The sequence below is a fragment of the Panulirus ornatus genome, chromosome 37 (genome assembly GCF_036320965.1).
Source record: "Panulirus ornatus isolate Po-2019 chromosome 37, ASM3632096v1, whole genome shotgun sequence".
Taxonomy (NCBI): Eukaryota; Metazoa; Arthropoda; class Malacostraca; order Decapoda; family Palinuridae; genus Panulirus; species Panulirus ornatus.
The window spans coordinates 7,834,184-7,858,677 of record NC_092260.1 but is presented as its reverse complement, the minus strand read 5'-3'; the positions used below and the strand labels follow the sequence as shown (position 1 = coordinate 7,858,677).

The following is a 24,494-nucleotide window of genomic DNA, read 5'->3' as shown; positions in this document are numbered from 1 at the left end:
GATTGATATGTTTCTGGTAAAAATGAATAATGAATATGATAATGTGCATGATACTCAGTCTGTGAGAGGTTTAGATGTGGCCTATCAGATCATGGGATAGAATTTATAGTTCAAATTTCTTTTTTTTTGGCAGTATAAGACAATACCAGGCGTCTGAAAATGAGAAAGATAAAAGTTATGAAGTTAAGGAATGAATTTGTGAAACTAGCTTCTAAGAGAAAATGGATGAGAAGCTGAAGGTTTAATGAAATAGTAGATGAGGTTGACGTGATGTGGAGGCACTTCGACAGCATTAGTAGAAGTTACCACAGTTGTGCAGCATTTTAGGTGGAGATTGGGGAAAGAGAAGTACACCATGGTGGAATGAAGATTTTAGTAAGTTACTGAGGAGTATAGGACAGAGTGTATAATAAGAAATCCTGAATATTAAAGTTAGAAAGATGGCACATATAGATAAAAGGAAAGAAAAGGATCATGGGAGAAGAATTAGGGAGAATTAAATGGAAAAAAAATATGCCATTTTGGAAGAGGTACATAAATACAGAAAGGGGATTTGTGTAAGTAGTGGAAGTGTACAAGAAAGTTCTAGGGGAGTGCTTGTGACAAAGAAAGAAGGGTGTAAGAGATGAGAGAGTTTAAAAGAAGTTATTAGAGTTGATGGTAATGTAAATGTGTGTCTAGTACAGTAGAGTTAGAGGTAAGGAAAGAATAGATTAGTTGTACAGGAAAGGAAGACATTTCAAAGAGAATGAAAAGAACAGTAATGCACATGAAAGTTGAAGAAGCAGGGATGATATGAGAAAGAATGCAGTGTGTGTATGGAAAAATGGAAATTTACTTGTTTATCCAGTGACAGGACAAAGGGAATGATTGTTTTGCTTAATAGAAGGAAAGTTAGCAAATTTGTTTGTAAGAAAAGAGAAATATGTCTACCTAGCACAAATGGTAAAGTGTTTGGGAAGATTGTGATTGAATGTGTTAAATGAATTTGCAAACCCTTTACTGGCATAGAATAAGTTGGATATAGTAAGGAATTACAGTATGCTGATTAGATTTATGCACTGAGGCAAGTACTGTATTGGAGAAAGGTCCTGAGATGAAGAAATTAGAAGCAACATTTATATACTGAGAAAAGATAAATAGAAAAGACAATAGGTAAGTTTTGACTTTTTACCCTGTGCATTGAAGACTTCTGAATGCACTCTAGAAATTCTGTTTTGGAAGTTGTGTATGAGTTTTAGTGTAAATGATGGTATGAGTGAGTGATTTGTAGGGTGTATCATGTGAGACTAGAGGAAGGTTCATTGATATGAAGTACTGCTGAACAATGGAAAACAAACTGGGAATTACCATAGCTGTAGACAAATGACACTGTTGTAGTAGCAGAATCAGAGGGAGGGTTGGATAGAATAGTAGGTCACTTTAATGATGTGTGTAGGAAGAGAATAGTTAGGGTAAATGTGAATAAAAGTATGATTTGTATTTTTAAAAGAGATGAAATTGTTGTCACATCAGCTTGTGTGTATATCTTAAAAAGGAATGCATAATGTGGATTAGTTTAGATATTTGGGAGTGAAATTCAGTTAAGTATGGTAGTAGAAAAGCTGAAGCGAAGATCAGTGTCTTGTAAGAAAAATATTTTTGGTTGCACTGAATGCTATGGTGAATGGAAAGAATTGTGTGTGTATTGTTATGCTATTTCCAGTTTAACTGGTGAATTAGATACTTCATATACAACCTCCACAACATTAGTCACACATTTGTCTATTTTGTTGGAGTGAAGCTTGGATTTCTTCACCTATAAGAGCACCTGTTAGTTTTGCACATTAAATTGATTTGTCAACTGAGACCTAAGCCTCCATACACAAAATGCTTCTATTGCATCTGTTCCCCACTCATTCATCTAACATCATCTGGACTATCCCTAACACCAGTCAATTTTCTTAATCTGATTACCTTTTCCATCACCAAACAGTCCATAAAGTATTTAATCCATTCATCTGATGACTTCACAGTATATAATCCTTTCATATCTTCATTCTGTGAATCCTCCGAATTTCTGCTATACTACAAAATTATCCATCTTTTCTGTTTACTTTTGACCTATCTTGACATGAATATATGTGTTTCTTTGCCATACATCAGTGTTGGGACAAGTACTTCTTCATGCAACCATTTTGCGCACTGTGCACATTTAGTGGATTCCCCAATATCTCTCGTGTGCATAATACTTTCAACTTAAGCCTTCCCAATATCACTGCTACTAAACTTCTTTTCTCAAATATTCAAGCTCATCTACAGACTCAGTTCTTCACCATACAAACTTATTCAACAATCTGACATCTCTGTTGCAAAACTATCACCTCATTTTTATTTTCATGCACTTTCAGCACCTTGCTCCCACATACATCAGTAATGCACCTCACCATTCTGTCCATCTCTTCTGTTGATTTATTTAACAACACAGCAATCATTTGCATACAACAAAGTCCACTGTCACCTCACCTCGCCTCACTCTCATCACATGCAATACCTCATCCATGAAAAATGTTAGATAGCTGTCATGACGCTATTCAAATACAAGTGCGACAGATTCCATTATCACCTCATCTCACTCTCATCATATTCAATGTCCCATCCTTGAAAAATATTAGATATGTAGGTGTAGTGAAATTACACAACACTGATACACTCCCTCATGTATTTCAGAACTATTTACTTATACCCCAGCATACTCTTGCATGTGCACTACTTTTACTGTAAAAGTTCTTATTTGCATTCAAAAGTCTTCCATGCACACTTTACAGTCAAAACTTGCCAAAGTGCCTCCCTGTTCACTTTATCATTTACTTTTTCCAAATCCTTAAATGTTTTAAAAGCTTCCCTTTTCTCTAAAACCTTCTCCACTAATTTTGTAAGTGCAAAACTCTGACTCACACTAAAAGAATTAGAGCTGAGTAGACATGGAGCTTGCATGTAGTAGTCTCAGTTCCAGCTCTAACATGTGCATGTAAAACCCAAGCCTTCATAAGTAAGTTAGGAACATTGAAGTAATAAAGATGGAAAATTTGTGTAGGAGTAACACAGTAGAATAAATAAAGAATGAGATATGAGATGGATATTTGTTGAAGAAACTATCAGAGAGACTTAAAGAATGGTCATATTGAACATATAGAAGGTGATAGACTAGTTGGAATGGATATGATATAATTAAGTGTAAAAAGAAACTATATACTACCATTGTGAATAGGGAGTCAAGAGTAAAGAAACTAACAGGAAATGGTTTGAAGTGAACACCAGGGTCAGAATATATGGATAAATGTCTAAGACATATCTACACAGGAGAAGATAAGGAAATAACATTAGCATATGCAGATGATTTAGCTGTCATAGATTAAATGAGATAGACTAGCAGGATACAATGGGTAGGTGGTCAACTTGCTTGTGCAGAAATAGTATGAAAGTCAGTAGAAATATATTAGAAGTGATGACTTCTGAAAACAAAGTGTTTAACATATGTATGCTTACTGCCCCAGGAGTTCCTTCTATCCTTATGAAGTTCCTGCAGCATTCAGGAAGCTGACCACATTCACCATCAACAAGAAATGGATAGTTCTCAATACCTGGTAATAATATGTAATGATGAAAATTTATAAGAAATGGAAAATAACAGCAGAATTATTGAATACATTGCAAACTTCATTATTCTACACCTTATACTGAGAAAAATGTACCATCAAATGGCAGAATAATTATAAGACATGTTTTGATATGTGGATCAGAAGCATAGTCACTCACAACCAAAACAAGTTCACAAATCCAGGCTGCCAGAATGAGAGCACAAAGGCTAATCAGAAAAGTTACAAAAATGGATGAGAAACACCAAGACATATAAATGTTACATCTGGAAAAGAACAAGCTATGGTGGCATAGCCATATTCAAATAATGGAAGACATGACATGCTAAGAAGTAATTGAACTGGATCCATAAAGGAAGGTGTGGAGCAGAATGTCTTAGATTGAGATGGAGTGAAGGCATCAAAAGCTTGTTTAAAAAGACACTAGAGGATGTTGAGGAAAACATACAATAAAAGTTAGGAATGAGTAGAGAAGACAGATTTGGAGGCTGGTGACTGACAGACATTAAGCCTTCCTGGCATCTGGTGAGAAAGTTGAGAAATAGTTGAAGGAAATAGAAGAGGTTAACCTATGTTAATCAAGTAAATCAAGAAGGTATTTAGTAGTATGATAGAAAGTACTGTACCTGAAAAATTAAGGAGTACTTTTCAAGAGATCAAGAGATTCAGTGAATCTAGATGAGGGCTAGAGATCTTTCAGATAAGATGCCTAGAATGATTTGGGAATAGGTATAAATTACCCCTCCATCGAAAGAAAACTTGCCTTGCCAGTTTAGCACAAGACCCCCCCAAAAGCATTTCTACAGCAAAGTTTTGTGTGCCAAATATCCTGTATCATTATCATTACTTTACCATTATTATTATTATTATTATTATTATTATTATTATTATTATTATTATTATTATTATTATTACTGTTATTATTATTATCATTATTATTAATAGTAATAATAATATTTTTATTATTATTGATATTATCATTGTGGTTTCAGGCATGATAGGTGTGTAGGAACATTAGGCTATCCATATTCCCCCAGTGATGACTATCCATATTCCCCCAGTGATGACTAAGAGATATGTAGTGATGTTGCTTCATCTTACATTAGCTGAAATTCCATCATGCATACAAGGCTTTTCTGTGTGTTTCTTAGTAGAATGATAGAGGACAGGTACTACTACTTTTATGGTATGCAATTACGGAAAAGTTCAACATTAGGATACTAGCCAGAGGAGAAGGGCTTCCTGTTTGCAAATAGGGCTTATCCATTTTCCTGATGACACAGGAAATGATATATTTTGGTTCAGTAAGGTCTTTGCTGTATACTGGGAGCTTCAGGTTATGTGACTTGGGATTACTATAAATGGTAGCAGCTCAAGACCAGATCAAAACCATTGAAAGGATCAGGAAACTCTTGTGGCTAAAGTAGACTGATATGTGTTCAGTTGGGAATAAAAAAATTTTTGTTCAGTTCCTTGTCTCTTGTCCCCAAAATTATCAATGGAAATTAAACAATCTCAATTAGCCATCTAGAAGTACCAAAAAGGTATGGAAGCCACAACATAGATGCCCTGGAACTAAGACATAAAGTTGGGGAAGAAAGAGAAACACAAGTAATGTTTGGAAGGGGGTAGGTTGCCAACTGTAGATATGCAACAATAATCATTCTATGTACATATTACAGTAAAAATCATACATGAATATGTGTATCCTGTAACCCTAGGGATACATAAAAGGAGGCCAAGCCATAGAGGGATGGGAAAAAATATAAAGCCCCCCCCCCAGAAAAGTTGTACTGATAGAACACATTCATGCCACACAATTCAAAAGTATTCTGTGCTGGTGGGTGTATCATTCTTCTAGAGTAAGGGGAGTTGGTGACCTTCACTATGGTAGACTGTGATTAGTCATAACTGGACCCAAAATGAGTGAGCTGTTGCTACTGTGGGTTATTGGTTAACAATAGGTGGGAAACGCTTACACTACCCCTACACTGGCTAGACTTGGTGTTAGAAGATCTTAACCTCCATATTATCAAGAGATATCTCATTGCTGACAGGACAAACTGACTGATGAGAAAAATGATTGACTAGATTATTAGTAATGAATTTCTGTCTTTTCTCCTAAGCATCTTTGGCTCTGCACATATGAAATGTTTCAAATGTCTTACTTTTAGCATTGTAATTTTGATAAGATTCATGTCACCCTTTCTATTAGGAAGTATTTTTTTTTTCTGCAGGCTCTTCTTGAAACCCATGATACCATAGCAGATCGGCGGCACACAGGGGACGCAGGCACATCAAGTGATAGCTTTAACGGGATAAACGGTTGCTACAACACATCATTCATGCCGGAGGAGAATGGTTATCCGGTGGACGCCATCAGGATGGTGGGCCTCCGTAAAAGACCAGATGAACCCCTTGGGTTGACAGTAAGAGAAGATGAAAATGGTTACATGGTCATTGCAAGAATAATGGCAGGAGGCACAATTGACAGACAAGGTCTACTGCATGTTGGAGATGCCATCTGTGAGGTCAATGGAATTGAGGTATGAAACAAAATCTCACAAAATTGCAGTTTTTAATCTTTAATTGCTGGATTTTCTTTCCCATTTAATGTAGGCTAATGTAGGCTGGCAAGTGTACTTTCCTTATGTGGTATGTTGAAGTATTAGTTTTAAATTTGAAGCTTATTTATATCCTCTGAAGTACTGTTTGGTCTTAGTAAGTGCAGATTTCATATGGCTTAGATTTTTTATTTGTGTCTTGGGACAAAGATTTGTAAGAGATGCTATTTTTTTACATAATGATTTTGCAGATGAAGTATTTGTATTTTAAGATATTTTTTGCTCTTCTGACATAACAGAAATTACTAAATCATGTCAAATAGAGGCATTCTGAAGACAGCAATATCAGTTGGAACTGAACCTTTAACAGCTGAAAAAGCAGTTTAAAATTGTATTCCTTTGATACAAAAGTAAAGACTTTGACCTCATAGCAAAGAAATAATGGCAGTAATAACCATAAGACTTCAATGAATTTGAGAAGAGGAATTTACCTAGAATGATGATTAAAAAGTAAGCCATTAGTTACAAAATCAACTAGATAGAGAAGAGATTATGATTGAGCCTGATTATAAAATTGAGTACATGCCTGGAATTCCCACCTAGTTATTATATTGGACAGCATATTACATGGATTAGGTTACATAACTGTAGCATTGTGGCTTGACTTTTTGTATAAAAAGTTGAATTGACCAAGTGACAAGTGGCCTAACACATTCACAGTGAAGCTGATTGGATTTTCTAGAGATCTTACAAAGAATACTCTTATAGATAAGAAAAATTTATATGAAAACCATGCACAATCGAAGTAGGGTAATATCATAATGAAAAGTGTCCTCAAAATCAAAGATGAACAAGAAATGATAAATGAAAATGATAAGTTAAAATCAGACTGTCAGCTCACTCTGCATCACTGAGTCCATTATTTGGCTCATGCAGTAAATTACAAACTCCATTTATTATACTGTATGTTTTATGTATTATATGTAAGGTTACAAACTTAATGTATTATATGTAAGGTTACAAAATCTCCCCAATCCCACGGGATACGGGAGAAAGAATACTTCCCATGCATTCCTCATGTGTCGTAGAAGGCAACTAACGGGGACGGGAGTGGGGGCTAGAAACCCTCCCATCCTTGTATTTTAACTTTCTAAAAAGGGGAAACAGAAGAAGGAGTCACCTGGGGAGTGCTTATCCTCCTCGAAGGCTCAGGTTGGGGTGTCTAAATGTGTGTGGATGTAACCAAGATGAGAAAAAAGGAGAGATAGGTAGTATGTTTGAGGAAAGGAACCTGGATGTTTTGGCTCTGAGTGAAACGAAGCTCAAGGGTAAAGGGCAAGAGTGGTTTGGGAATGTCTTGGGAGTAAAGTCAGGGGTTAGTGAGAGGACAAGAGCAAGAGAAGGAGTAGCACTACTCCTGAAACAGGAGTGGTGGGAGTATGTGATAGAGTGTAAAAAAGTAAACTCTAGATTGATATGGGTAAAACTGAAAGTGGGTGGAGAGAGATGGGTGATTGTTGGTGCATATGCACCTGGGCATGAAAAGAAAGATCATGAGAGGCAAGTGTTTTAGGAGCAGCTGAGTGAGTGTGTTAGTAGTTTTGATGCATTAGACCGGGTTATAGTGATGGGTGATTTGAATGCAAAGGTGAGTAATGTGGCAGTTGAGGGAATAATTGGTACACATGGGGTGTTCAGTGTTGTAAATGGAAATGGTGAAGAGCTTGTAGATTTGTGTGCTGAAAAAGGACTGGTGATTGGGAATACCTGGTTTGAAAAGAGAGATATTCATAAGTATACGTATGTAAGTAGGAGAGAGGGCCAGAGAGCGTTATTGGATTACATGTTAATTGATAGGCGCGTGAAAGAGAGACTTTTGGATGTTAATGTGCTGAGAGGTGCAACTGGGGGGATGTCTGATCATTATCTTGTGGAGGTGAAGGTGAAGATTTGTAGAGGTTTTCAGAAAAGAAGAGAGAATGTTGGGGTGAAGAGAGTGGTGAGAGTAAGTGAGCTTGGGAAGGAGACGTGTGAGGAAGTATCAAGAGAGACTGAGCACAGAGTGGAAAAAGGTGAGAACAAAGGACATAAAGGGAGTAGGGGAGGAATGGGATGTATTTAGGGAAGTAGTGATGGCTTGCACAAAAGATGCTTGTGGCATGAGAAGTGTGGGAGGTGGGCAGATTAGAAAGGGAAGTGAGTGGTGGGATGAAGAAGTAAGATTATTAGTGAAAGAGAAGGGAGAGGCATTGGACAATTTTTGCAGGGAAATAATGCAAATGAGTGGGAGTGTATAAAAGAAAGAGGCAGGAGGTCAAGAGAAAGGTGCAAGAGGTGAAAAAGAGGGCAAATGAGAGTTGGGATGAGAGAGTATCATTAAATTTTAGGGAGAATAAAAAGATGTTTTGGAAGGAGGTAAATAAAGTGCATAAGACAAGGGAACAAATGGGAACATCAGTGAAGGGGGCTAATAGGGAGGTGATAACAAGTAGTGGTGATGTGAGAAGATGGAGTGAGTATTTTGAAGGTTTGTTGAATGTGTTTGATGATAGAGTGGCAGATATAGGGTGTTTTGGTCAGTGTGGTGTGCAAAGTCAGAGGCTTAGGGAGAATGATTGGGTAAACAGAGAAGAGGTAGTAAAAGATTTGCGAAGATGAAAGCCGGCAAGGCAGCGGGTTTGAATGGTATTGCAGAGGAATTTATCAAAAAAGGGGATGACTGTGTTGTTGACTGGTTGGTAAGGTTATTTAATGTATGTATGACTCATGGTGAGTTCCCTGAGGATTGGCGGAATGCTTGCATAGTGCCATTGTACAAAGGCAAAGGGGATAAAGGTGAGTGCTCAACTTACAGAGGTATAAGTTTGCTGAGTATTCCTGGGAAATGATATGGGAGGGTATTGATTGAGAGGGTGAAGGCATGTACAGAGTGTCATACTGGGGAAGATCAGTGTGGTTTCAGAAGTGGTAGAGGATGTGAGGATCAGGTGCTTGCTTTGAAGAATGTATGCGAGAAATACTTAGAAAAGCAAATGGATTTGTATGTAGCATTTGTGGATCAGAAGGCATATGATAGAGTTGATAGAGATACTCTATGGGAGGTATTAAGAACATACGGTGTGGGAGGCAAGTTGTTAGAAGCAGTGGAAAGTTTTTATCGAGGATGTAAGGCATGTGTATGAATAGGAAGAGAGGAAAGTGATTGGTTCTCAGTGAATGTTGGTTTGCGGCAGGGGTAGGTGATGTCTCCATGGTCGTTTAATTTGTTTATGTATGGGATTGTTAGAGAGGTGAATGCAAGAGTTTTGGAGAGAGGGGGCAAGTATGCAGTCTGTTATGGATGTGAGAGCTTAGGAAGAGAGTCGGTTGTTGTTTGCTGATGATACAGCACTGGTGGCTGATTTGGATGAGAAAGTGCAGAAACTGGTGACTGAGTTTGGTAAAGTGTGTGAAAGAAGAAAGCTGAGAGTAAATGTGAATAAGAGCAAGGTTATTAGGTGCAGTAGGGTTGAGGGACAAGTCAGTTCGGAGGTAGGTTTGAGTGGAGAAAAAGTGGAGGAAGTGAGGTGTTTTAGATATCTGGGAGTGGATTTGGCAGCGGATGGAACCAAGGAAGCAGAAGTGAGACTCAGGTTGGGGGAAGGGGCGAAAGTTCTGGGAGCATTGAAAAATGTGTGGAAGGCGAGAACATTATCTCGGAAAGCAAAAATGGGTATGTTTGAATGAATAGTGGTTCCGACAATGTTATATGGTTTCGAGGTGTGGGCTATGGATAGAGTTGTACGGAGGAGGGCGAATGCATTGGAAATGAGATGTTTGAGGACAATATGTGGTGTGAGGTGGTTTGATCGAGTAAGGAATGAAAGGGTAAGAGAGATGTGTGGTAATAAAAAGAGTGTGGTTGAGAGAGCAGAAGAGGGTGTTTTGAAACGGTTTGGTCACATGGAGAGAATGAGTGAGGAAAGATTGACAAAGAGGATATATGTGTTAGAGGTGGAGGGAACGAGGAGAAGAGGGAGACCAAATTGGAGGTGGAAAGATGGAGTGAAAAAGATTTTGAGTGATCGGGGCCTGAACATGCAGGAGGGTGAAAGACGTGCAAGGAATAGAGTGAATTGGAACGATGTGGTATACCAGGGTAGACGTGCTGTCAGTGAATGAACCAGGGCATGTGAAGCATCTATGGTAAACCATGGAAAGTTCTGTGGGGCCTGGATGTGGAAAGGGAGCTGTGGTTTCGGTGCATTATACATGACAGCTAGAGACTGAGTGTGAATGAATGTAGCCCTTGTTGTCTTTTTCTAGTGCTACCTCGTGCACATGCGGGGGAAAGGGGTTGTCATTTCATGTGTGGCAGGGTGGCGATGGGAATGAATAAGGGCAGACAGTATGAATTATGTACATGTGTATATATGTATATGTCTGTGTGTGTATATATATGTATACGTTGAGGTGTATAGGTATGTATATGTGCGTGTGTGGATGTTTATGTACATACATGTGTATGTGGGTGGGTTGGGCCATTCTTTTGTCTGTTTCCTCGCGCTTCCTCGCTAATGCGGGAGACAGCGACAAAGTATATAAAAAAAAAGAATATGTAAGGTTTGAGGAGTCTTCTTGAAATAAGAGTATGAATATCAGGACAAGTGGGGCCCTCAAATATAACCCTCTTTTACTTTAAAAATGGGATTCCTTGTTGGGCCTTTTGTTAGAATTCATTTATTGCAAAGCAAGGGAAGCATGTATTCTTGGAATATATAATATAAAAGAATTGGTACAATGATTGTGTAAGAGAGAGTAGAGAGAACTGAAGAGGGTGTATTGTAATGGTTTAGACATATGGAAAGGAATAATGATTGTGTAAGAGAGAGTAGAGAGAACTGAAGAGGGTGTATTGTAATGGTTTAGACATATGGAAAGGATGAGTAAGGGGAGGTTTACAAAAATAGTTATCTGTCAGGAATGGAAAACAGTGAGAAAGGGGGACCAAGTTGAAGATGGAAGGATGGAGTAATGGAGTAGAGAAGTTTCAAGTCCTTGGGGCCTGAACTTGCAGGAGAATGTGAGGTGTGCATGGAACAGAGTGAACTGGAATGAAGTGGTATATAAGTGGTGACATGCTATCACTGGACTGAAACTGGGAATTTGAAGTGGTCAGGGAACCACAAAAGGGTCTGTGTGTATAGAAGGCTGTCGTTTTGGTGCATTACACACAACAGCTAGAGTGTGGATGCGAGCTAATAAAGCCATATCTTTGTCTTTTCCTGGTGCAAACTCGCTAACAAAAGAAATGTCGAACAAGTATGAAAAAAGAATCATAAAAAATTTGAAATATAACAAAATCAGCACCATCTAGGTTTCACTGGCTTCACTGGACTAAAGTTTAGACCTTGGTCATTCAGGTGGAGTATATGTGAACAGTCCTTTTTAGCATGAAACATTTTTTTGTATTCAAACAAAATTATATGTATCAATTTGAAATATTTTCAATTACGCAAAGAATTAGTCCCTGTGTATGTATGGCACATACGGCAATAGTTTAGATTTTTCCATGCATGTCATTTGCCATTCCATATTTCATGTAACAGTTGTATTTTGCTAAGACATGTCAGTTGTTGACAAATGTAGCAAGAAGTTAGAATGTAATACCACATGATGCACACAGTTGGAGATCAGTAATGAAAGACAGTGCTAAACATTTGACCAGTTTTTTCAGTCTATACCTCTATTTTTGATACACATCAAAGAATTATAGAAATACCTTTTTCCAAAAAAAAGTTGGAATTTTGGTGAATTTTTGTTTTAAAAAAATGTTCAAGGAAAGAACTAATCTGTGAAGAGGAAACCCCAAGAAGGGTGGGAAAATTTGTACTTAAATCATAAAATTCTGTTTTAACTTTCCCTTCCCCAGGTGATCCATTATTTCTTTTTTATCCCCTAAGGTGACATGTCTTAAGGCATTGCATGAGGAAGTGGCAAAGTGCTTGGACTCTGTGACACTGAAGGTTATACCAGCCCTCCATGATCCACCATCTGGCAACCAGGTAACCAGCAGCCTCCACCCAGATTCCACCAAGACTGTTGTAAGTGCAATTATTTTCCTTTAGAATAGGAAGATAAAAGCCTGCTTCAAGCCAACTAACAACTGGAGCTTCGGATGGGTTGGTGGTGGTGGTGGCAACAAAGTTTTGATATGTGCATGATGTGATGGTTAGAGTTTTGTGAAAAGTAGATGTCATGTTGTTAAAGTGCTTATAATATTAAATTTGCGGGGTGTTCCTTGTTGCTTTTGAATGCATGTTTAATTGAAATTTGATAAATTTGATTTATAGCAAAATTTCTTTTCCATTTAGTCCTTACTTTAGTGAGCATTTTTTCTCTCTATTAAAGAAAAAAAAAGCTCTTCTTTCCCAACTTAGTAAAACAAGTATCCCCAATTTTGCATTAGAATTAGCAAGGCCATCTGTCTACAGTCATAATTGTTGATTTTTTTTTTTTTTAATCATAGGCTCCAAGAGCTGACAGAAATCCTTTCTGAGTTAATTTCTTAAATGACACACAGATATGGGGCAAAAGAAAGAGAAAGAAAAAAGAGGTTGAAAATATTTCCCAAAAGTTTTGAAGGTGTAAAACTTGCCTTTGAAACAGGTGCAGGTCATGCGTAAGAGGTAGATTTAATGCTTAGTAGTGCAGGGAGAGAAACAGACATCATAGTGGTTTACCCTCAAACTATCAGCAGCTGCCTGGTATTCATATGGAGTCATCAAGCTAGGAAGTACTTAGAAAATCTGAGAATCTTAAAGGCATGAAGGAATTCAGTTTTATCAAGTATGATAAATCTAAGGAAGGGAGGGAGAAAAACAAAGAGTACAGCCACAAGACAAAAAACTGGGAGATGCGACTTGTAGCAAGAGGATGTAGTAACCCCACCAGAAGTGTAGAGAAGCTAGTAGTGTGAGTATATAGTAATGTCAGATTGAAAGCAATATATTAGCTCCAAATGCCTGAAACATCAAGGGCTCCAAATTGAATTGCACAAAGTCTTAGAGGTTAGAGAGACATGATTAACATAATGAAGGATTTCACTGGTAGATCTCACCTTGAAGAAATCATGATGCTAATCAGAGAGAAGTTTGTGAGATTCAAGGGAGATTTTTGGAATGAGAGTTGAGGGGAGAATCAGGGGAAAGTAGAAGTCAAAATATTTGTTTGATGGTTAGAAAGGTCAGCCTTCTTTGTTCTGATGCTTGTTTACAAAATGAAGGAAAATTTTTGGACTTTGGCAAAAGCAAAGTAGACAAGGAAATATGGAAGTAAGTTCTGAGTTGCTTATCTTCAGAACAGGAGGAAGGATGACATCTAGTCCATACATGTTGCTTGTTTCCAAAGAAAGAAGTATGTTTTGGAATCATACGGAGAGATTATTGGAAGTGATAAAGGATTAGTGAACTTTGTTCGAGGGGACGAGAGAATGTTGAATTCTTTGAGGTTGGAGTTAAGGAAAGAAAAGAGAACAAAAAAAATTGGCTTTAATTGTTAGGAAGAAAACAGCTGTTATATTTTCATTTCAGAAAAGCAAAGGAAATATATAGAAAGAATATGTAAGGGTATATCTGTGAATATGAATGAGAGGTCATCACACTACCTTTAGATAAAGAATTGTTACAGTTATTTTGTGTAGAAATGAAAGCTGAATAAAAGTATGGGGTAAGGGGTTTTTCCAGGTTAGTTACACTGAGTGCCTTGCCTGAATGGTCTCAGAACAAGTTCAAGAGTGGTTGAACAGTTGATTGCAAGAAAAGATAGTCATAAAGAAAAAGGGGATATTTTCCTTCACTGTAGCAGCAATAAGCTCTAATAAGCAGAGACAGAATTGTAGTATTCCCAAGGAAAATAACAGAAACATGTCAAATTAGTCCATTTGAGTAAGATAAATGAAAAAGCATGGCAGACATTTAGGTATCACTTAATCCATTGATGGGAGTTGCACTGTAACCCACAAATTAATTTGTCATACCTTGAAAAGTGTAAATCAGATATTAAGTAAACTTACTACAGTTTTTTCGTGGCATCTAACAAATTGAATGCCATATAATGCATAAATCTAGTTTGGACTTTGCCAGTATTATGCCTTTAAAAGAAGGTTTAACCTGGAAATTAACCTGTCTATACCTTGATAAACCAGTGATATATGATCTATATCTCTAGTCTGAAATTTGTATGAGTTTTGCTACTTTTGAATAAAGTTTAACCTGGAACTTGACCTGGCTCATGACTTGATTTTGATATCACTCTAGGCCATGGACCCTTTCATATCTGTTTCCCAGCATCTAAAGAATTGAATGGCATGAAATGCATAACTCTACTTTGGATTCTGCCAGATTTATGCCACTTTTAGAAATATAAACCTGAAAATTATCTTGCCACATAACCTTACAAAAAAGTCATCTTTGACTTACAACCTTACAAAAAGTCATCTTTGGTTGTTTCCCATCATTAAAAATTCTGATTGATATAAAACACTTAATTCTAGTTTGGATTTAGCATGTTATACCACTTTTAAAATGGTTTAACCTTATTCATAGTTTGAATAAAATTTCATCTTTGGTCATGGAAAGTTTTACAGTTGTTTCTTTGCATCTAGAAAATTAATCGGCATGAGACTATAACAATAGTTTGGATTTTGCCAGAGTTATTCCCTTTATATAAAGGTTTCACCTGGAACTTGATGAACTTGACCTGGCTCATGAATTGAAGAAAATTACACTTTTGGCATTGGAATTTCATTAAAAATAAAAATTAACATTTTCTAAACAGTATTGTCTACCTATTCTGATTTCAGGCCCAGCAACTGTGTTTCCACCCATTTTCATTTTGCTCCTGGTGACCACACTGCACTGTAGATGTACCATTGTTTCAAAGAATACCTATCTGCTTATTTGTAGTTGGCCTTTTCTTTATGATTAAATGATTTTTACACTATGTTCAGCACTTGTGTATGTGCACACTAATCCAGTTACTGCATTTAACTAGCTTCTTGAATATAGTATAAATTGAAATCAAAATAAAATAAAAATAGTTTAATGATTCATAATGTTTCCATCATTTTTAATAATTAGGTTTATATATCTCCCAGTTCTTTTTTAGTACTGTGCATCTCATATCAAAATCATTTATATACATTATTGAGAATTATATAGTAAGACACTAATGTTTAGTTATTATTTCACTCTTTTGACTGCAAGATATTTTAGAGACCTTTTATGGTAGGCAACTGCTATATAAATGTAAGCAAAGCACAAGAGTAACACCAGCATGTTTTATTTTGATTATCAGTAGTGCAGGATTATACCTGTTAATAACCTTCTTTTGACGTATCACGTTAATTGAATGCAATCTCACGTCTGTGTTGCTTTTTTATATCTAATTTTTACATTTGCTAATAGAAGAGATAGTATTACCCTGGAAATGATAGTAACTAAATCTTTACAGTGTTACATGAGAGCACTCTATTCATACGACCCCAGTGAAGATACTCTTCTACCAACCTGCCCATCACAAACTCCACAAGATATTGGTCTTAAATTTGAGAAAGGAGATATATTACAGGTAATTTGTAGAGATTTTGTAATGTTAGTTGCACCAGATAGTATCATATCTTTCACTGTTGTTTATGAAAGATATTTTCTCTTTGTCAAGTAATGTAATAGTGTGACTGCTAAAAGGTTTGCAGCTGTAGTGAGTCTAGACTGATCAAATTGTTCTCTGAAAAAAAGAATTATAATTTGTGTTAAATAACAGAAACAAGCATAAATAATTTTTTCTATTATTATACTCAATTGCCATTTCCCGCATCAGCGAGGGAATAACGACCCATCCTTTCATATACACATATATGTACATAAATATGCAACTCCGCCCCACAGGAAACAGCATTGCCTTCCCCTGTGTCAGTGAGGTAGCGCCAGGAAAACAGATAAAAATGATCACATTCATTCACACTCAGTCTCTAGCTATCATGTGTAATGCATTGAAACCACAACTCCCTATCCACATCCATGCCCCACAGACCTTCCCATGGTTTACCCAGACCTTTCACATGCCCTGGTTCAGTCCATTGACAGCATGTTGACCCTGGTATACCACATCGTTCCAATTCACTCTATCCCTTGCACCTCTCACCCTCCTGCATGTTCAGGCCCCAATCACTCAAAATCTTTTTCACTCCATCCTTCCATCTCCAATTTGGTCTCCTGCTTCTCCTTGTTCCCTCCACCTCTGACATGTATATTCTCTGTCAGTCTTTCCTCACTCATTCTCTCCATATGTCCAAACCATTTTAACACATCCTCTTCTGCTCTTTCAACCACGCTTGTTTTATTACCGCACATCTATTTTACCCTCTCATTACTTACTCGATCATACCACCTCACACCACATATTGTCCTCAAATATTTCATTTCCAACACATCAACCCTCCGTACAACCCTATTTATAGCCCGTGCCTTGCAGCCATATAGTAATGTTGGAACTACTATTCCATTGAAAATACCCATTTTTGCTCTTTGAGATAACATTCTCTCTTTCTACACATTCTTCATTGCTCCCAGAACCTTCGCCCCCTCCCCCACCCCATGACTCACTTCCACGGTTCCATTTGCTGCAAAGGCCACTTCCAGATATCTAAAACACATCACTTCCTTTAATTTTTCTCCATTCAAACTTACATCCCAACTAACTTGTCCTTCAACCCTGCTGAACTTAATAACCTTGCATTTACTCACATTTGCTTACAACTTTCTCCTTTCACACACTTTTCCAGACTCAGTCACCAACTTACGCAGTTTCTCACTCGAATCAGGCACCAATGCTGCATCATCGGTGAACAATTGACTCACTTCTCAGGCCCTCTCATCCCCAAGAGACGGCATACTTCCCCTCACTCCAAAACTCTTGCATTTATGCCTAACCATCCCATCCATAAACTAATTAAACAGCCATGGAGATATCACGCACCCCTGCCGCACTTACCTTCACTGGGAAGCAATCACTCTCCTCTCCTCCTACTCATACACATGCCTTACACCATTGATAAAACCTTTTCACTGCTTCTAGCAGCTTACCTACCCCAACATATAACAGATCCATAAATACTACATAAAAATCCATCTGTTTTTCTAATTCATTCACAAACATCCTTCAAAGTAAACACCTGATCCAAACATCCTCTACCACCTCTGAAACCACACTGCTCCTCCCCAATCTGATGCTCTGCACATGTCTTCACCCTCTCATTTAATACCCTCCCATACAATTTTCCAGGAATACTCAGCAAACTTAAGCCTCTGTAGTTTGAACATTCTTCCAATCCTCAGGCACTTCACCATGATCCATATGTACATTGAATATCCTTACCAACTAATTAACAACACAGTCATCCCCTTTCTTAAGAAATTCAACTGCAGTACCATCCAAACCTGCTGCCTTGCCAGATTTCACTTTCTGCAAATCTTTCACCACCTCTTCTCTCTTCACCAAACCTCTCTCCCTGACCCTCTCACTTCGCACACCACACTGACTGAAAGACCTACATCTGCCACTCTGTCATCAAACACATTCAGCAGACCTTCATAATACACACTTCATCTCCTCACATCATCGTTACCTTCACCAATGTTCCCATTTGTTCTCTTGGCGTACGCACGTTATTTACCTCCCTCCCAAACATCTTTTTATTCTCCCTAAAGTTTGATGATACTCTCACCCCAATCCTCATTTGCCTTCTTTTTCATCCCTAGTACCTTTCTCTTGACCACCTGCTGCTTTCTCTAATACATCTCCCAGTTCTTTGCACTCCTTCCTTGCAAATATCATCCAAATGCCTGTCCTTTCTCTTTCACTAATAACTTTACTTCTTCATCCTACCACTCACTACCTTTTCTAATCTGCCTACCTCCCATCTTTCTAATGCCACATGCATCTTTTGCACATGCTTGCACATGCCATCACTGCTTCCTTAAATTCATCCATTCCCCTCACTTTATTTGCTCTCACCTTTGCCATTCTACACTCAGTCTCTCCTGATGCTTCCTCACACAAGTCTTTTCCAAGTTCAGTTACTCTAACCATTCTTCTTGACATTCTCTGTTCATTTTTTTGAAAACCTCCACAAGATAGTAATCAGACATCCCTCCAGCTGCCCCTCAGCACATTAACGTCCAAAAGTCTTTCTTTTACATGCCTGTCAATTAAAACGTAATCTGTTAATGCACTTTGACCATCTCTCCTACTTGCATATGTATACTTGTGTATATCTATCTCTAAAAAATATATTTATTCATATATTTATTATACTTTATCACTATTTCCTGCATCAGCAAGGTACCACCAGGAAACAGACAAAGAACAACCCATCCATTCATAAACACATATATGTACATATACACATATACCTACATATACACAGACATATATACACATGTACATATTCATATTTGCTTGTCTTCTTCCATTCCCGGCACCACCCCACCCCTCAGGAAACAGCATCAACACCCCGTGTCAGCGAGTTAGCGCCAGGAAAACAGACAAAGAAAGCCCTCATTCATTCACACTCAGTCTCTAGTTGTCATGTGTAATGCACCAAAACCACACCTCTCTATCCACATCCAGGCCCCACAGACCTCTCCATGGTTTACCTCAGATGTTTCACATGCCCTGGTTCAGTCCATTGACAGAACGTCCACTCCAGTATACCACATCATTTCAATTTACTCTTTTCCTTGCATGCCTCTCACCCTCCTGCATGTTCAGGCCGAGGTCACTCAGTCTTTTTCACTCCATCCTCCCACCTCAGATTTGGTGTTTCACTTCTTGCTCCCTCCATCTCTGACAAATATATCCTCTTTGTCAACCTTTCCTCACTTATTCTCTCCATGTTTCCAAACCATTTCAACTCACCCTCTTCTGATCTATCAACCACACTCGTTTTATTACCACACATCTCTCTGACCCTTTCATTACACTTGATCAAACCACCTCACACCTCATATTGTTCTCAAACATTTCATTTCAAACACATCCACCGTCCTCTGTTGCAACCTTATCTATAGCCCATGCCTTGCAAACATATAATATTGTTGGAACTACTGTTCCTTCAAACATACCCATTTTTGCTCTCGAAGATAACGTTCTCTCTTTCCACACATTCTTTATTGCTCCCAGAACCTTCGCTTCCTCTCCACGCTTTGACTCACTTCTACTTCCATGGTTCCATTCACTGCTAAGTCCACTCCCAGATATCTAAAACACTTCACTTCCTCCATTTTTTCTATTCAAACTCACATCCCAACTAACTTGTCCCTCAACCCTGCTGAACCTAAGAGGGGTAGGAGCTAGGGGCTAGAAATCCTCCCCTGTGGTTTTACTTTTCCAAAAGAAGGAGCAGAGAAGGGAGCCAAGTAAGGATATTTCCCTCATTGATGTGGGAAATGGTGAATATGTTGAAAAAAAAATGTATAAATGCAGGAGGGTGAGAGGGGTACAAGGAATATAGTGAATTGGAACGATGTGGTATACTGGGGTCAACATGCTGTCAAGGTAGCAACAGGAAATAAATGAAGAATGACCCATCTGCTCACATGCACATGTATATAGATGAATGCCCATACATATACATATCAACTGATACATACAGATACCAGACATATACATATATACACAGGTACATATTCATACTTGCTTACCTTCATCCATTCCTAGATTTTCCCCGCCCCACAGGAAACAGAATTGCTACCCCCAGCTTCATCAAGGTAATGCCATGAAAGCAGACAAAAAAAGGCCACATTCGTTGTTAACTCATTTCCAAATTCCTGTTGATTCATACATATTCTTTTCCCTTGCCTGGATTATCAGAGTGAGACAGGAACCTTCCAGACTTATTTCTATAAGTGCATTTTACTTTTTCATTTTGAATATTAATCTAACACGTAAAGTTTGAATGGTGTTTTCACAATCAGCACCTCTTTTCACAAAATGCTTCCATTGCATTTTGTCCCTATTTGATCATCTAACATCCTCTGACCATAACTGATTCTTTCATTGTGTCACAACTAGGATTGATTTTCCCAGGGAATCATTCATCTGTTTAAGAAATATATCAACAAAACTATGAAACTCATAATCCTTAATCCCAAAATACATACAAACCAGTCTGCCCCTAAATTAAATGAGTCACAGGTTAAGATGGTAGATGATAGTTTCAAGCTGACAGAGTTTACTCAAACATACACATGCCCAACTGTCTCTAAGGTATGATATAACTGTGCTGTGACATGTAGTATTGTGCCATAAGAACTTTCAATGCAGCGTTGACCATCTTGAGCTCCATACAAAGCTTCCAGTAGATTCCTAGAGTCTCTTGAATGCTGCTGCAATCCACAAGACTGCAGTGTTTCTGATTCTGCTGAAGTCCTCATGTGGGCACGATGTCACCTGGTGAATATCACACCTCTGCAAGCCTCTGCTTACGAGTTTGCACCATCTCGCATGTTTGCTCACGAGAGATCACTTCTACATCTGGCTTTTGCCCTGATTTGGCTCAAACCAAAGTTAATCCCAAAAATACAAACTGGTTAAACTCAGTTTACCCATACTCTGTGACTTTACATTAAATCTTTACAAGCAAGAGTTCTCTTGTTAACTATAAAAACTTTTCACCCAAAACATGTAATACAACACAATTTGACATATTACTTGCAACCTGTATATTGATTGTGCTTATAATCTAAAAACTGACAAATTTCCAACGAATTATACAACTGCTTTTCTATTTTACCTAACACAAAACTTAAGATGTATAACTTATCACTAAGCAAAGCCTGAGAAGACCTTTGTTGCAAACATAAGAAAACTCACAATTATTGGAGGTATAGTTGCTCAGTAGGTAAGCTGTTCTTCACAGTTCTTTAGACTAGTGTTTCAACCACTCAAACTCAGGCCATGACAACGTTAGTCCTGTCCAGAGATGTCACAACCAACCTGCTAATCCAGCATCTGCCTGTATTGCAGCCAAGCTGATATACTTAATGCCACCAAGTGAAGCCAGTGGCCACTAAAATCACAAGTATGGATGTTTCTTACCTAACCTCCCAAGCTTCAACCACCCCACCAACACTGAACATCCATGTGCCTAAAGCAACATTCGTACTTATCTAGTGTCTGCTACTTCCTGTGCCACTCTAAATTCCTCCTTGCCTGCATCTGTATTCCTAATGGGTTTCCCTCATGATAGCATCTTGGTGCGAAGGACAAGGGGGCCTTGCAAAACCATTCCTCTACACCTTGCTTCACAGCCCGTCTTCCCTGTAGTTACAGTTCATTCACCAGATAGCATGAACAACCTTGAAGCCTTATGCAATCTTGTGTTCACTACAGTAAAAATCCCTTCCAGGTGCAGTTATACTTCACTTTCCAATAGGAATGTCCCCATGTGCAATCCCCAGTGGGCCATATCCATTGTGCACTGCTGCAATGAGAACTGTCTTTCAGATAATATCTCAAGCCTCCATATGACCTTCTTCCTTCTGGAGTGCAACCATGTTACTCCATCAACACCTCCATCATCCAGTATAACCACAGGACCTTAACAGTGGATGGTTCCTCATGCAGCACAACCATTAGACTTTGGTAATGCCTCCTCCTTTCTGCAGCACAATCGAGGTCTTAGCAGCACCTTTTCCCTCCTGCTGTGCCACCAGCACAGCAAAGGGTCTTTGACAATGCCCCCTACCATGCTCTAGCACCATCCTTCCTGCAGCATGATCATGGGACCTTGACAGTGCTTCAAGTCTCTTGCAGCTTGACCACTGGGACCTCAGCAACATTTCTTCCCTCTTGTAGTACAACCATATTATCTACTCCCTCCTGTAGCACAACCATAGGATTTTGGCAATGCCTCCTTTCACTTACAACATAACCAAAAGCACCTTAGCACTGCCTCTTCCCTCCTGCTTTGCTAGAAAGGCAAGCAATAGATCAAGTGAGTAATATCTTTATTACACAGGGATCAGAGAATATGGAGGAAAATATGGGTTAGAAATTATGAAACTACTTTAGGGCTAAGGCAGAAGGACCTAGAATGGCATTGGAACAGAGACTAAGTGATACTGCATCAGGAGAGAGTGAATTACTGAATGAAGCTCTAGAGATGGAACAATCAAGGAAGCCTAGATGGAAGGTTAAAGGAAGCACAGAGTATCCAGGATAAAGGTATTTTATTTTTATCTTTTATTATAACCACCGTCTCCCACGTTAGTGAGGTAGTGCAAGGAAACAGATGAGGAATGGCCCAACACACCCACATACATATGTATGTACATAAATGCCCACACACACACACACATATACTTACATATACATTTCAACGTATACATATATACACATGCACATATCCATACTTGTTGCCCCCATCCATTTCTGTTACCACCCCACCACATGAAATAGCATCCCCCCCCCCTAGTGAGGCAGTGCCAGGAACTGACAAAAAAGGCTACTTTCCTTCACACTCAGTCTCTAGCTGTCATGTGTAATGCACCAAAACCACAGCTCCCTTTCCACATCTAGGCTCCACAGACCTTTCCATGGTTTATCGCAGACGCTTCACATTCCCTGGTTCAATCCACTGACAGCACGTCGACCCTGGTATACCGCATCATTCCAATTTACTCTATTCCTTGCATACCTTTCACCCTCCTGTATGTTCAGGCCCCGATCACTCAAAATCTTTTTCACTCCATCCTTCCACCTCCAGTTTGGTCTCTTGCTACTCCTATTTTTCTCTACCTCGGACATATATATCCTCTTTGTCAATCTCTCCTCACCCATTCTCTCCGTGTGTCCAAACCATTTTAACACAACTTCTTCTGCTCTCTCAACTACACATCATAAAGGTATGATGGTGAAAATGCAGATTCAAAATGAGATAGGTGTTAAAGAGATGGGTAAACTACATCTGCAACAGATAACATACAGCTGGACTGCACCAGAACTAAGAACAATAGTGCAGCATGAGGTGACAGATGTAGGTCATTGAAGTATTTTTGGGCAGGAAGACAACCTTGTTCCAGCTAGAGAAGAAAGTATAGCAAAGAAGATAACATCAAAAACCAATAAAGGCTGTGGACATACTGAATGCAAGTCTCAAGATAAAGGAACCACAGAAAATAGGTAGATACAGTCAAGCAGAAAGAGGACGTCCAGTGAGGTTTTTTAGAATGTGTCATGTTAGAATGCTGTACAGAATTTACTTGAATGTAAGAAACGCATGGAAAGTCATTTCAGTATTTCTCCTTGCTGGTAAGGTGTTTATTAGTGTGCCATACCATTCCTTAGTGTGGTGCCAGTTTACAGATGGAGGATAAAACATATAATTCCTTTTTTATAACAGATTAACCAATAGCAAAAAGTTTTACAACAAACAAATTTTTGTTCAAGGCACAGTTTACCATTTCAAAACAGTTTTCAAGCCCAACATAATATCACTATTGAAAATGAAACAAGCTGTCAAATTTACATATAATCATGAAATTATGAAGTTATTTTATACCCATTCAAGGACATTTTAGTCATTTTAATATATATACCCTGTCAAATGTCCAAGACACTTGGATGTTTGAACACTGCATGTCATTGTTGCTTTTATCAGTATATTCATCACTATTCTGATTATTTTTTCAGATTGTTGATCAGTCTGACCCTAACTGGTGGCAAGCACAGGTGGTGGGTTCTGGTAGTAAGCGAACAGGCCTTATTCCCTCCCAAGAATTGGAGGAGCGACGCAAAGCTTTTGTCAGACAAGAGTATGATTATGTCCACAAGATTGGTATTTGTGGTACAAGGGTTAGTACTCCTTTTATCCTCTACTTAGGGCTCATCTTATTTTCTATTAATGGTTCCTGCTTTTAGTTATCTTTAAACTGTAGCAGCACATTCTTTTTTTTTTTTTTTTTTTTTTTTTATACTTTGTCGCTGTCTCCCGCGTTTGCGAGGTAGCGCAAGGAAACAGACGAAAGAAATGGCCCAACCCCCCCCCCCATACACATGTACATACACACGTCCACACACGCAAATATACATACCTACACAGCTTTCCATGGTTTACCCCAGACGCTTCACATGCCTTGATTCACTCCACTGACAGCACGTCAACCCCTGTATACCACATCGCTCCAATTCACTCTATTCCTTGCCCTCCTTTCACCCTCCTGCATGTTCAGGCCCCGATCACACAAAATCT

At 38.4% G+C, this 24,494-nt stretch overlaps 1 protein-coding gene across 7 annotated transcripts in view; it reads left to right on the top strand.

Annotated features, from left to right (window-relative positions):
* The window catches only part of vari (MAGUK p55 subfamily member vari), a 408,236-nt gene that overhangs the window by 343,410 nt on the left and 40,332 nt on the right, over positions 1–24,494 (top strand). For 6 of the 7 annotated variants that reach the window (XM_071683758.1, XM_071683756.1, XM_071683761.1 and 3 more), the window contains 4 exons: positions 5,876–6,184; positions 12,145–12,285; positions 15,695–15,811; positions 23,936–24,097. In XM_071683758.1, coding sequence (XP_071539859.1) covers positions 5,876–6,184; positions 12,145–12,285; positions 15,695–15,811; positions 23,936–24,097 — 729 coding nt within the window. The remainder of the gene's footprint in view (positions 1–5,875; positions 6,185–12,144; positions 12,286–15,694; positions 15,812–23,935; positions 24,098–24,494) is intronic. The other variant, XM_071683757.1, reaches the window with a different exon arrangement.